At 37.2% G+C, this 11,264-nt stretch overlaps 2 protein-coding genes across 7 annotated transcripts; both read right to left on the bottom strand.

Moving 5' to 3' along the window:
• Positions 1 to 966: 966 nt before the first annotated feature.
• Positions 967 to 5,445, bottom strand: LOC113715516 (uncharacterized). 5 transcript variants are annotated; one of them, XR_011823083.1, is made up of 10 exons: positions 4,987 to 5,445; positions 4,792 to 4,923; positions 4,574 to 4,691; positions 4,272 to 4,430; positions 3,210 to 3,328; positions 2,939 to 3,130; positions 2,664 to 2,754; positions 1,584 to 1,652; positions 1,407 to 1,449; positions 967 to 1,322 (listed from the first exon to the last, which is right to left on the bottom strand). XR_011823083.1 is itself a non-coding variant. In XM_072070890.1 (8 exons), exons 1-8 carry the CDS (start codon positions 5,136 to 5,138, stop codon positions 1,242 to 1,244), a joined length of 1,044 nt encoding a protein of 347 aa, XP_071926991.1. In that variant the 5' UTR covers positions 5,139 to 5,440; the 3' UTR covers positions 967 to 1,241. The 5 variants fall into 5 exon arrangements, 3 of the variants coding, with proteins under 3 accessions (XP_071926991.1, XP_071926992.1, XP_027095537.1); XR_011823082.1 differs by having other exon boundaries at positions 1,407 to 1,652; XM_072070890.1 differs by lacking the exons at positions 1,407 to 1,449; positions 1,584 to 1,652 and having other exon boundaries at positions 4,987 to 5,440.
• Positions 5,446 to 6,230: 785 nt separating this feature from the next.
• LOC113716642 (uncharacterized) lies at positions 6,231 to 10,369 on the bottom strand. 2 transcript variants are annotated; one of them, XM_072070889.1, is made up of 6 exons: positions 9,664 to 10,369; positions 8,536 to 8,736; positions 8,031 to 8,292; positions 7,779 to 7,945; positions 7,463 to 7,612; positions 6,231 to 6,710 (listed from the first exon to the last, which is right to left on the bottom strand). In XM_072070889.1, the coding sequence occupies exons 2-6, from the start codon at positions 8,641 to 8,643 to the stop codon at positions 6,360 to 6,362; spliced, it is 1,038 nt and encodes a 345-aa protein (XP_071926990.1). In that variant the 5' UTR covers positions 8,644 to 8,736; positions 9,664 to 10,369; the 3' UTR covers positions 6,231 to 6,359. The 2 variants fall into 2 exon arrangements, with proteins under 2 accessions (XP_071926990.1, XP_027096834.1); XM_027241033.2 differs by having other exon boundaries at positions 8,536 to 8,703; positions 9,664 to 10,368.
• Between the last annotated feature and the right edge of the window lie 895 nt (positions 10,370 to 11,264).

The following is an 11,264-nucleotide window of genomic DNA, read 5'->3' as shown; positions in this document are numbered from 1 at the left end:
ATGTCCGAATTAAGAAGGGCTTCGAGAAGCAGCCGTCCCTAAGATTCAAAACTTTTGTTATAGCTGCACAATTTACACACTTGTTTCAGTGAATTCAAATGAAGCTTTGTCATACGTATCTATATTGTCAGATTGTATTATCTTCCTAGCGCTAAGAGTCACAAAGAGGATATCAAGAAGGCATATTCCCCACTTTTAAGCTACCGTTGGTGTTGGGGTATGGTAGAAGAAAGTGGGGAATCTCCTTGGAGGATTCATATATTCCTTTCGTCTGGTTGGCAGTTGATACTTCACTTTCAAGCATTTGGTGTAAAGGACATAGCTTTGCCTTTACAGTAACGCTAACGGCAGCATCAGATTGCCCTGAATTTGAATCATCTCTGCAGAAATGAAGTCCCTCAATAATTCACTGATCGATCCCTTTTCAACATTTTGATGGACCCTCATATGTTCTAAAGAAATGTTAAATCAACAGTTGGAGTAAGTTCAGGGTTGGTGCTTTCAAGATGCTAGAATATTCCAGGTGCAATGAATATAGCCAGCAGAATCAATCCAAAGAAAGAACTGACAAAGAATTAAAAGAAAGAAACAGAAAAAAAAAAAAAGGTGTCTGCAGTGTCAAGATGCCATGATTGTCCCTTGTAAGTGCTCAACTAAAGCGCCATCAATTAAAGAATTATGATGAGTTGATGTTAGTTACTACTACCATAAAAGACGGAATATCTTCCTGAAGGATGGTTTTCAAAGCTCACAAGCCACTCGCAGTTAACTTCAGCAAACAGGAAGATGCTGGAGTAAAACTTAAGGCATCGGATACCAAACCGAATCTTGTTGAAAAATTCACCTCAGAGACGAAAGATGAAAGGCATGAAATATGCTGCTACAGAATTAACCACGCCAGACTAGTTAACAGAAAGAATCAATTGCATTAAACATGCTGCCTGGCCCTGGCTTGCCTGCACTCAATTCTACTCTCAAGATATTTACTTTATTTTATGAAGCAAAATGGAGCTTTGTAAATTCTCTTCAAATGTGGTTACCAAGATTTGTAAATGCTTTAAGTTGTACCAGTAACCTAGAAAACCCAAGTAGCAGTGGAACGGTTACAAATGGTCAACAATCAAGGGGACGCTACAAGTATTCAAATCATGATTTTTAGCTATCTGTAGATGGATCCTCTTCAAATGTACATCAAATCTCAGTTGCTGAAATGAGTGGAGTATATGCATACGTTGAAACATCTATGGTTTTGGAATATCCAATGGTACGCCAGGAGTGGGCTCTAGTACCTTTGCATCTGGTAGTTCCTTCAACAAAATTTCCTGTGTTATCAAGGAAACCGACTTTAGTAACTTTAACAGACGCCCTGGCTTCAAAACATTAGGACAAGAGTTTACCCCACTTACCGATACCAAGTGACACGAACTATAAAGAACAATCATCAGATTTCTGTATCAAGCAATAAGATCATTCTAAAGCTTGTATTTGCTTGGAAATAAAAACACACGCCAAATATCAAGAGAAGTGATGCTGTCAATCCCAGCAGAGGCACTAAAATAATTGCTAATAACCAAGACATGTACCCGGTTAAGATATGTGGACACTATTCCAGAAGGCAGGAGCTCAAGTCAAAAAGTGTATCAGTATCACAACTGAAATATGAAAATCACTTTGTCTTTCAGTTTCACAGTCAACCCACATACAGAGACACAAACAAAGAAGGAAATTTAGGATAGAACCTCCCAAGTAGAAGATATGTCTATCTTGAGCTTCACAGACATGTTTATATGCTAAATTAGTTGATTTAACTTGCCCATATCCACTTCAACAACCACCCAATATAACTTCCCCACACTAACCTAAGCTCTATTTGATCAAGAAAGTATAAAACAAAAAATTCAAGTATGGTATGCTGACAAAGTTGTGAAGGCTTGAGCAAGCACATCACATGCTAGTCATCTGATTTAGCAAAGAAACAAAATTGAAGAAGAAAATCCTTGTAATACAAGGGAAATTGTTCCCAGGCTTTGCTCGGTCCATTATTAGAAACCTACCTCGAGTGGAATTAGATTTATTTACAATCATATCAGTTCAAACCTTACCCCTTGTTATGGCAAATGAAGTTTAAGCACGCTTAAGGTTTAAAGAGTCAGCAGCAAAACTTGACACCAAAAGCTCATGCTTTCTCTTGTATTATGTTAAAATATGACGTCCAGGAGAGTATGAATCCAGAAATGACTGATTTATTTACTTTAGACACTCTAGCATGCCCAATGTAACAAATATAAGAAAGTATCGGCTACCACCTGAAACAGGATGTTTATGCTTACACATGAAAAAATTATTATTTACTCTTAAGAGTTCACCCATTTCAGATTTAGTAGTAGTCAATAAAACAACATGAGACAAAAAAGCGATGGAGGAAAACCTGTCCATGCCCCATATTTCTCAGAAACGAAATTATCAGGAGTTCTTTTGCTAATAAGTTAGAAATCAAAGGCAAAACTATGCTTGAGAAACCAAGTCCGTGATGTGCAGGAAAAGGGCCAAAGAAAAGAAAGTAGAAGTTGCATGTATAGGCAAATGGACCATTATCATGATTACTTTTCAGCTGAATGAAATGCAGTAAACACTTATTTCAACAGGGAATTGAAAAACCATACCTTGAATGATTCTATCGTTCCCTCAGCCCGAATGATACTGGCAAGAAAACCTTTAGCATCAAGGTCACCATTCTTCATAGGCACAATAAACCTGAGAAACGAATGCCAAAGAGTTGTCACGATGTCCATTCATGAGAATCTTTTTTTTTTTTGGGGCCATTACCATTTCAAAGTATACTGTCTACTCTTGGAGATTTTGATAATATACGTTTGCCAAGCTACTTCTACTGTAAACCAAGCAAAAGGCTTTCAGAAAAGAGTATCAGGTTATATACCTGGCATTGAGTAGTTTTGCAAGCTGAACAGCATCCTCTTGTCCAGAAACCAAAGTAAATTTTGGTAAAAGCTGCTTTATCACAGGTGTGATTACAATGTCAGCGCGTTCCTGTTCCAGGAAGTTCTTGTTGTACACACAGTGGGGTTCATAGTAAAGAGTCAGCTCACCCTGTGCAGAACTAACAAGATACCTGAAGCACATGTTAAGTGTAAGGTTAAGTTTGTCAAGGCTTGTCGATAGCATAGCATTCAGTGACATTAAGAACATACCCATTTTCTGGGCGCTGCCAAGGAGGACCAAGAACCGGTCCTGCAGTAGCCCGAAGTTTAACTGGTGAACTGTTTATCACATCAATCTCAGACTCCTCGCCAGGTTCCAAATAAGTGACCTGAGAAATTGTAAAACTGCAATAATCATGAACAGTCAATATCATATCATAACATTGAGCTTGTTAGGGGAATCCATCCAATTGTTTCTGAAGCTAAATTGGATTTAGCTGTGTACACATCATGCACGAGTAAATGATTAATTCTTAAAAATGAAACTATATTTATGTCCGTTCACAATTCAAATTATGCTTAATTGCTGATGGCTATTCTCCTTTCATGAGAGCAAATAAACTATTTACATTCCAAGTGCACGGAGAAGTACAAAGTATGGTAGCAACATGGTACAGGCAAGTAGCAAAGACTCCTTGATCAAACTAATGCACTACATCTCACATGGTTTGGGAAGATACTTCATTATTATGTGATCATATAGAATTTCTCCATATCCATGATAACACTAAAGGCAGAAGACAGGAGATTAAATTCATGTTCTACTCTTTTACCCGCAACTTAATTTGCAGGGTATATTCAGCTTTGCAAATTATGCTTTTGTTAGAAGCTCCATTTACCTCAATTCCTAAAATGGCATCCATTCCCAGCTAAGTGAGTGGGCCAGTAAAACTGAATGAACTCAGTTTGGACAGCAAATCTGAAGCATGTGATTAGCATTGATTAATTGTGGATGTGCAAATCATTTATGTCCCTCTAGTTTAGTGTTAAAACACATCAACCAGTAATGTGACACAATTTAGAAAAGATGGGCAGAATATCAAAAGATGACATATTAACTTGCAAAAGGAAGGTTTTCTGGGCATAATATAACATCCCAAACCAAAGTAGCTAATCTTGTCTGCAATTTGAGGGCTGTCTATCACATCAAACAAAACCAGACAAAAGTTATATCTGGAAAGAGCAGAGCACGTCCAGATTGAAAGCGAGTTGATTAAGCATTCACGCAGTATACAAGGCAAAGATCAATTAGGACACCTCTGATTTACTTACATTGCTGAAAAGGGGATCCAACAATGGCTTGGCATTGGGAGTTGCTATAACTCTCAGACCTGGATATTTCTGAGAGAGGGGCTTTAAGGTCCTCAAATGACAGTGATCATCAAGGCTTTGTGTAATTAATAAGCAGTCAATTTGAGGAAGATTGTCAAGCTGCACTAAGACCACACATGATCAGAACAATCTTTATCAAACCCACCCCCAAAAATAAAAAACTAAAAAAGAAAAAAATGTTTTTAAGGACTAACAGGATACGAATAAATAATACTCAAGTAGCATTATTTAAAGAAAGATACCTGGAAATTCTTTAAAACCTTCTTAGCAGCATCATAAAGCCAAGGAATTCCAAAATCCAAGTTCCCAACTAAGATTGGATCAACCAAAATTTTCACGTCTCCAACTTCCCACAGCCAACTGTTTCCCTACACCCAACTTTAAAGATTTTAGCAACTAACTTCAAACCGCCCAAAATTACAGAAAGTCAGAACCCCAGATGATGAAATGAATGACCCACCTCCAAATAAGTGAGTCTGAATAAACCAGTTCCACTAGAACTTGATTCCACAGCACTTTCTTCAGAAACCACAGCTGAAAGACCTCTATCCAAACTGCAAACCAAGTCCCCAGTTCGACAAATCTAGTAGCACTATTAAATAACCACATTCAACATTACAAAAAAAAAAAGAGATAAAAAAATTGCATGTCATACCTAGGTGAGGATTGCTTCAGTGAACATGGGCTGTTAAAAAGTGGGGCTTTTTTAGGCGAAGTGAAATTAATAGATGAGAAAGGAAACATGGGCTTTGTTGTACATTGTCCAAAAGTGAGGTGAGTAGTAAAACACTTGAATTGAGCAGCCATGAACTGAATTGTTATGCTAGAAATCAAGAAGATTCATAAAGAAAGCTGATATTTTGGGAAGGTTAAAGATTCTTTCACTGACACTTATGCGAGGTTAACTTTTTAACTGATGGTTTGGTTTGGGGCTTTGCGGTTTGTGAGGTCCAATGATGTTGTCTGAATATCGATGATGTTCCCGCGACTCCGCGAGCTCCCTCAACTCCTCAAATCCTTGTGTGCTGCACAGTACCATAACCGCCCATATTTGAAACGTGTCCAATATCTAGCTACTAGCATCTGCTTTTCGAAAAATAAAGGAATTTTCCTGACCTTGCATTTTCTTTTTTTCACCTCTTTTTTTTATTGTTATATGCCCATTTAACTGGTTTTCATGTTGCCATCTGTCAAATTTTCACCCATGATTCCATCTTAGTTTGGCTTCTGGGCCTAGCTTGAACCTTCTCTTTTCAATTTCATCCATCTTTTGTCCTGGATACGAGTGGTTTCCCTTTTGGTCTTCTTTTTCTAGCATATTCGACATGTCTTTTCCTCCCCCCTTTTAGATCCATCCAACATTTTGTGTTGCCTGTTGCATAGGTAGCAGGACCTTTTAAGCAGGGAACGGGTGGAAAGAGACCATTTTTCACTTTTTGGTGGATAAGGTCCGGCGTTGGCTAACAGCATCAGCCTTGCCTTACATTTATTACCAACCATTTTTAATTGACTCCCTATTGCTGAACTAACAGAAGCAGCAATGCTGTTCTTCATCAGTTGCTGGACATGCATACATCTATTTTCTATGGATATTTGGTATAACAATTGTTCTTCCTAGGTTCACCTAATTCAGCTGTCTTGCTTCAGATCAGATTGTAAATTGTTGGCATGTGTAAACTTACATTACAGTGCGGTAGCATCATTTATGACAGGTTCAAGCATGCATTCTTATTAAGATGCAGCACTGCTACTCATCAATGAACACAAGAAAAAGAAAGAAAGAAATTTTAAAGCATAAAAACTACGACCTTAAATTTACATGATCGCTCCCAATCTATATACACTTCAAAAGTTGCACGGCCACTCACTTGAGCAACAAAAAAAACCAAGATCAGAGCCTAAAAAGGGAAAAAAGAAGAAGATATTGGATTTCCTCGGTAAAAAATCGTTGCAATGTACTATCGTGAATTTTCTTGATTCCTACTCATTCCTCTGAAGGCAAGAAACAAGTACTGTACAATTCATAAGTTATACTTGTTTGAAAGCCAGCGTTTTCTCCGACCTCTGGGGTTGATAAGGTGTAGAAGTTACAATCTTTATTGTCTCGGGCAGGGGCAGCTCATGCTTAGTGACGACTTTTTCATGCCAGACAAAATCATTTTCGTGTTCGTACTTTCTAAGTAACTCTGTCATTTCCTGGACTAACTGTTTATAAACTAAGCGCCATGCCTCTCCTTTAGGAGTACTCTTTCCGATACTGGTTAATGCATGCCGTAGTAAACCAGCGGCAGCACCAATCTTCCCATCTACCTTTAGGCTTTCTGCTATGTACTTGTAACTCTTCAATTCATGTAGCATTCGGCAACTTATAATGAAATCCTGCATTAGACAAAGAAGATCATCAGAAAATTCATCAACTACCACCAGAAGGAAGAAACTTGCCAAGTAAAAGTAATAAAAAGAAGATAAAATACATGATTCGTTATCTAGCAAGGATCTTGTTTTTTTTTCTACAATTCCCAGAAAAAGAGAATGACAACAGTAAGTTCCAGACTTGCAAAGTAGAAATGGCGCTCTTTTCTTCACTAGATGTCTTATTTGAAAGCCAAGACTCTTTATCCACAAAAGGTCTAGTTTTTCTCCGCAAGCTAATGGATCTCAAGAGTTCTGGTTCCACAATTCTATCACTAACATAACTCAAAATGCTATGTTGTAATCTTTCAGATCATTCTGATATTCAAATCAGCAAACAAACACCAGGGTACACTGACATTATTTCGTCCAAAATGTAGACGAACTCATTATTCATTTAAGAAGATCATAAAGCCACGCAGGTCCTGAAATAAATACACCCACTTAGACTTTCATCCAGACCTCATGCTAGGAATACAGACCAGATTTCGAGACTATTATAGACCATTAGAGTGCTTCAAGTTCCGGTTTGCAACCCTTTAGTGCGTTCATCTATCCAGTAGTGATTAATAGACAATAAATATTAATCAGGTCATCTTTACCAGAGTTGTTATGACGAGGGAAAAGATGGAATTCTACTCATTTCATCCAAGTATTCAGAATATTTAAAAAAATTAGATGCAGTCACGGCACAAGCCACAAAAATATATATTGCATACCGCAAAAGGTGATGAAATGTCTTTGCACTCTTTGGTAGCTGAATGTAAAATAACTAAAGCTTCATCAAGGAAGTCTCTAACACCATAGTGCAACTTAGCCAAGAGGTTTTGAGTGTTCCCCTTTTCTTCAGCCCTCCTTGCTGCCACAGCCTAAAAATTTTCAGAAAAGATGTTCAGTGATGATCAATCCACGCATTTTTGTTCACTGACAAGAATATGCAACAACATTCATCCGTGCAGTGGTAGAACTGCTCAATTTAAATAAAGGGCACCAACTTAGTGTTAGTAGCTGCTGTACGAAACCATGAAAACTAACCTGGGCCTCTGCCAGGCAAACAAGGCTCATAACTGAGGACACACTTGGTACAGATTCTGGAGGCCGTTCTGTTCTCGCGGCAAGCTGTAACGAGGGAAGAACCTCATGAGCTAAGTGTTGATAGACTCCAGCAGCTTTTCTGAAAAGAGCGGCAGATTGCACCAAGTCTGACAGAAAGTTTAAGAAATTAACACAAGCGTCTCAATTAAAATGAACTTCTGGAATAAGGACGGACTACAAATTGATGCAAACCTGTTTGAAGTATTTCAAGAGCCTTTTCTCGAAGCAATGAACCATATAGGAAAAGAACCATTCCAAGCTCAAATTGCACGTAATTGATTTGAAAATACTTGGGACTTTTAACATGAAAGATAGATGATGAAATGAGAGGACTGGTCCACCTTAACTTTAGGTCAGACATCCAACGATCAACCCAAGGATTATTACGACCTCTATTAACGTGGTAAACCAGGTTCTCTAATAAAGGAAGATACTGTTCCAACTTCTGGATATCCTGTTGACAAGACAGACAGAATGACAACAATGTTCAATGTGTTACCAGGGCATTCTGGAATAAAATTTCCGACTAATTACGTGCCAGAGATAGCTTCTTGATCTACAAGTTCATAAACTACTCTATCCCTTAAAGCATTCAAGACCATTTGGTGGTTATGAACTTATGATGGGTACACATTTTGGCATTTCTACAAAATACTGTCAAATTTCTTGCGATAGAGCATATCTATAATTCTATTACCTGTTCACAGCGCAAAGTCAATCCCCCCGACATTTCTCTAGCAATAGCTTCTGTAACAGAGCTGCTCTCATTTATAGACTCCTCAATTGCTCTTCGCTTGGAGCTCATTTCTTTCAGTTGCTCAAGTGTACCAGAATCACAGGCCGGAAAAACTTCTTCAAAGACAACCTAAGAACATCAATTTTGCTTTTAAATAAGCACCTAATATACCGCAAAACAGTTCAGAACTAACTTTTTGTCAAGGAAGAAAACTACTATGCGAATAACAATTGATACAAGACCAATCAAAGCAAATGAGGTTAATGAATCTAGGCAAAGTTTTCTGCACGTTCATAGTCATTGCTAAATGATGGTATTCATTGTAGAGACTTGATCGTAGTTAGAAAAGCAAATTCAGCGCCACTTGCTTCCACAAAATCTAGAACTCCATATAATTTCCCATTCCTATACCAGATGATCGAATGCCAAAAGCAGAAGTGAAACATCTGAGTCCCCTTCCATAGCCTAAATGCCATTTCCCACACAAGCAACCATGCCATGCTTCATAAAACATGTAACAATATAAAAATTTCCTTGAAAAGGTATCAGCATTATTGATTCTTCCAACTTCCATGACCATCTCAAGATTCTCAACACGCTCATATAAAATCAAACATCATCGAGAGCTACAGAAACACAATCCTTTCAACGAATTAAACAAGCGAATTTGCATCAAGTCAAAAATCAACATTTTGACTCACGGGGCAATTTTCTTTTCCAACTTTAATCCTCCCAAGCACAATCTTGTCAATCCAAATTTACCATTTCAATGCGCAAACTATATATACAATAAGCTAACGGGGAGAATATAAGTGCTTCATTTTTTCAAGAGAGAACACAAACGAACCGGACAAATTGATGAAAAAGAGATCATATTGCAATTACACATTGTCAAATTCTTCAGTTGCAATATGTTAGGCTAGAATCAACTGTCATGTTGGTGAAATGTGCAAATAACTGTCAGGAGCAGGACTCAGTACCAGAGGCAAATAAATCCAATGCAGCACATGAATGTACTAAATTACTGTGATTTATGAAACCTCAAAAGAAAAATTAAGAGCAATAATATGTTCAAAGAAGGGAACATACCTGCTTTGTTTTGAACTTTGACAGGCCTGGACAACTTATCATCATCTTCTTACTCTTTTTCGATGAACCCCACCAATTACATAACAAAGAAACTAAAAAGATCAAATAATTGCGAACTTTTGTGTTTCTTGGTGGGCTCGCAATACTCCAACAAAACCTTCAACAAACAAACGATGCAGTCTTTACTTTTGTCCCTTATCGAAGAAGCGGCAATTCTGATTGAATACTCTCCCAGCAACCCGCCTCAAATATAAGCCCTTTTTCAAGTTTAACGCCTCCAATCCCCCTTCCTATATGAACCTGGAAAAGGGTCTTGCGGCGTTGAGTTGAAGCTTCAAGTATGAAAATTTATCGCAACTTCTGACTCAACCACCTGGAAAAATAACCAAACTTTTTTAAAGATTGATTGATTGTACAAAGTCTCTGACTTAATAATTACTTGGAGGGAGTCGCTTTGGATTCTGCATGAGTGTTTTTCTGGGATTTTTTACTACGTGAATGTGATATTTTGGGACCATTAAAGGAATAATTGCCATTAATAATCATTGATCGGGTCCTTTTCTCATCAATATTCACTCAGGATAGCGGATACGGATTAGTTTCCTTCTATGCCAAGAATACTAATCCCGTTGGAAGATGTATTAATCACAACGGTAGTTGACCCACGGTAGCTTCCCGCGGGTCCACGGTGCTCATGTAACTTCTTTTCTTTGACTTCTTCAAGCCCAATGCCTTCGTGAAAATTAAATAATTATTATGATTAACCTTACCATGGTGGTACATCTAAAATCAGCATCAAGTTGATCGATCATCGTCGACCTTTTTCTCCTTCACACAAAGGAATTTGACATTTATTTAGATGAATTAAAAGGTTGGCAACTAAACTATAAGGACTAAATTGAAACTCCCAAAATAATTTCGGGACTGTTTCATCAATATGTCCTTTTTCTTCCAGTAATATACCCACACGGGCAACACTCGTTAACACTCCTCTGCTTTACATTACAGTGAAAAGGATTTCTCTCCATTACATTACATCTCAATAAAATTAATTTTAAAATTAACTTTTAAAATCAACACCACTTATAATATATTTTATTATTTGTGTCAGTTATACATAAAATTTCACATGAAATTGGCCAAGTTTTACTGATTAATGATTATAAATTTTATTATAATTTTGACTCATTTTTTACCACTTAAATGTTTCGCATAAATTAATTATCAAAATATTCTCAAAATAATATTAATTTTTAGTATGTTGATTTAAAGATTAAAAGAAAAATAATGACACAATCAAATGATTTTATAGAGTTATAAAATTTTTGATATAAATAAGTGGAGGGATAATGAAGAGAAAATCATTGGAATGATCCACGTGTAATCAGTTGCATTCTAGATCAAGGAACACGGAAAATTTCTCTTCCTGTTCTCCTTCCAAGTCTCACCGCTTTGCTATCTTGGTCCACTCCAACTTTGCACCCACTCCCCCAATTTTTTTAGTACTCATCACTTTTTTTTTTTTTTTTTTTGGAAACAAGTACTCATCACTTTAAACTCTAGAGTTATCTATAATTACTATATAGTCTATATTACACTGA

Source organism: Coffea arabica, chromosome 11c (genome assembly GCF_036785885.1).
Source record: "Coffea arabica cultivar ET-39 chromosome 11c, Coffea Arabica ET-39 HiFi, whole genome shotgun sequence".
Lineage (NCBI taxonomy): Eukaryota > Viridiplantae > Streptophyta > Magnoliopsida > Gentianales > Rubiaceae > Coffea > Coffea arabica.
The sequence above is the reverse complement of the archived record's forward strand: the minus strand, read 5'-3'. Positions and strand labels throughout refer to the sequence as shown.

Bases quoted from the DNA above. Each gene is read 5' to 3' on its own strand.
- LOC113715516 (XM_072070890.1), bottom strand. From the start codon at position 5,138: ATGGCTGCTCAATTCAAGTGTTTTACTACTCACCTCACTTTTGGACAA. The intron at 4,431-4,573 runs GTATCTTTCTTT...GTCTTAGTGCAG, and splicing joins AGGTTTTAAAGAATTTCCAG to CTTGACAATCTTCCTCAAAT. The intron at 3,131-3,209 runs GTATGTTCTTAA...CATGTGCTTCAG, and splicing joins TGGCAGCGCCCAGAAAATGG to GTATCTTGTTAGTTCTGCAC.
- LOC113716642 (XM_027241033.2), bottom strand. From the start codon at position 9,708: ATGATGATAAGTTGTCCAGGCCTGTCAAAGTTCAAAACAAAGCAG. The intron at 7,613-7,778 runs GTTAGTTTTCAT...GAAAATTTTTAG, and splicing joins TTTGCCTGGCAGAGGCCCAG to GCTGTGGCAGCAAGGAGGGC. The intron at 6,711-7,462 runs GTATGCAATATA...TGTCTAATGCAG, and splicing joins ACATTTCATCACCTTTTGCG to GATTTCATTATAAGTTGCCG.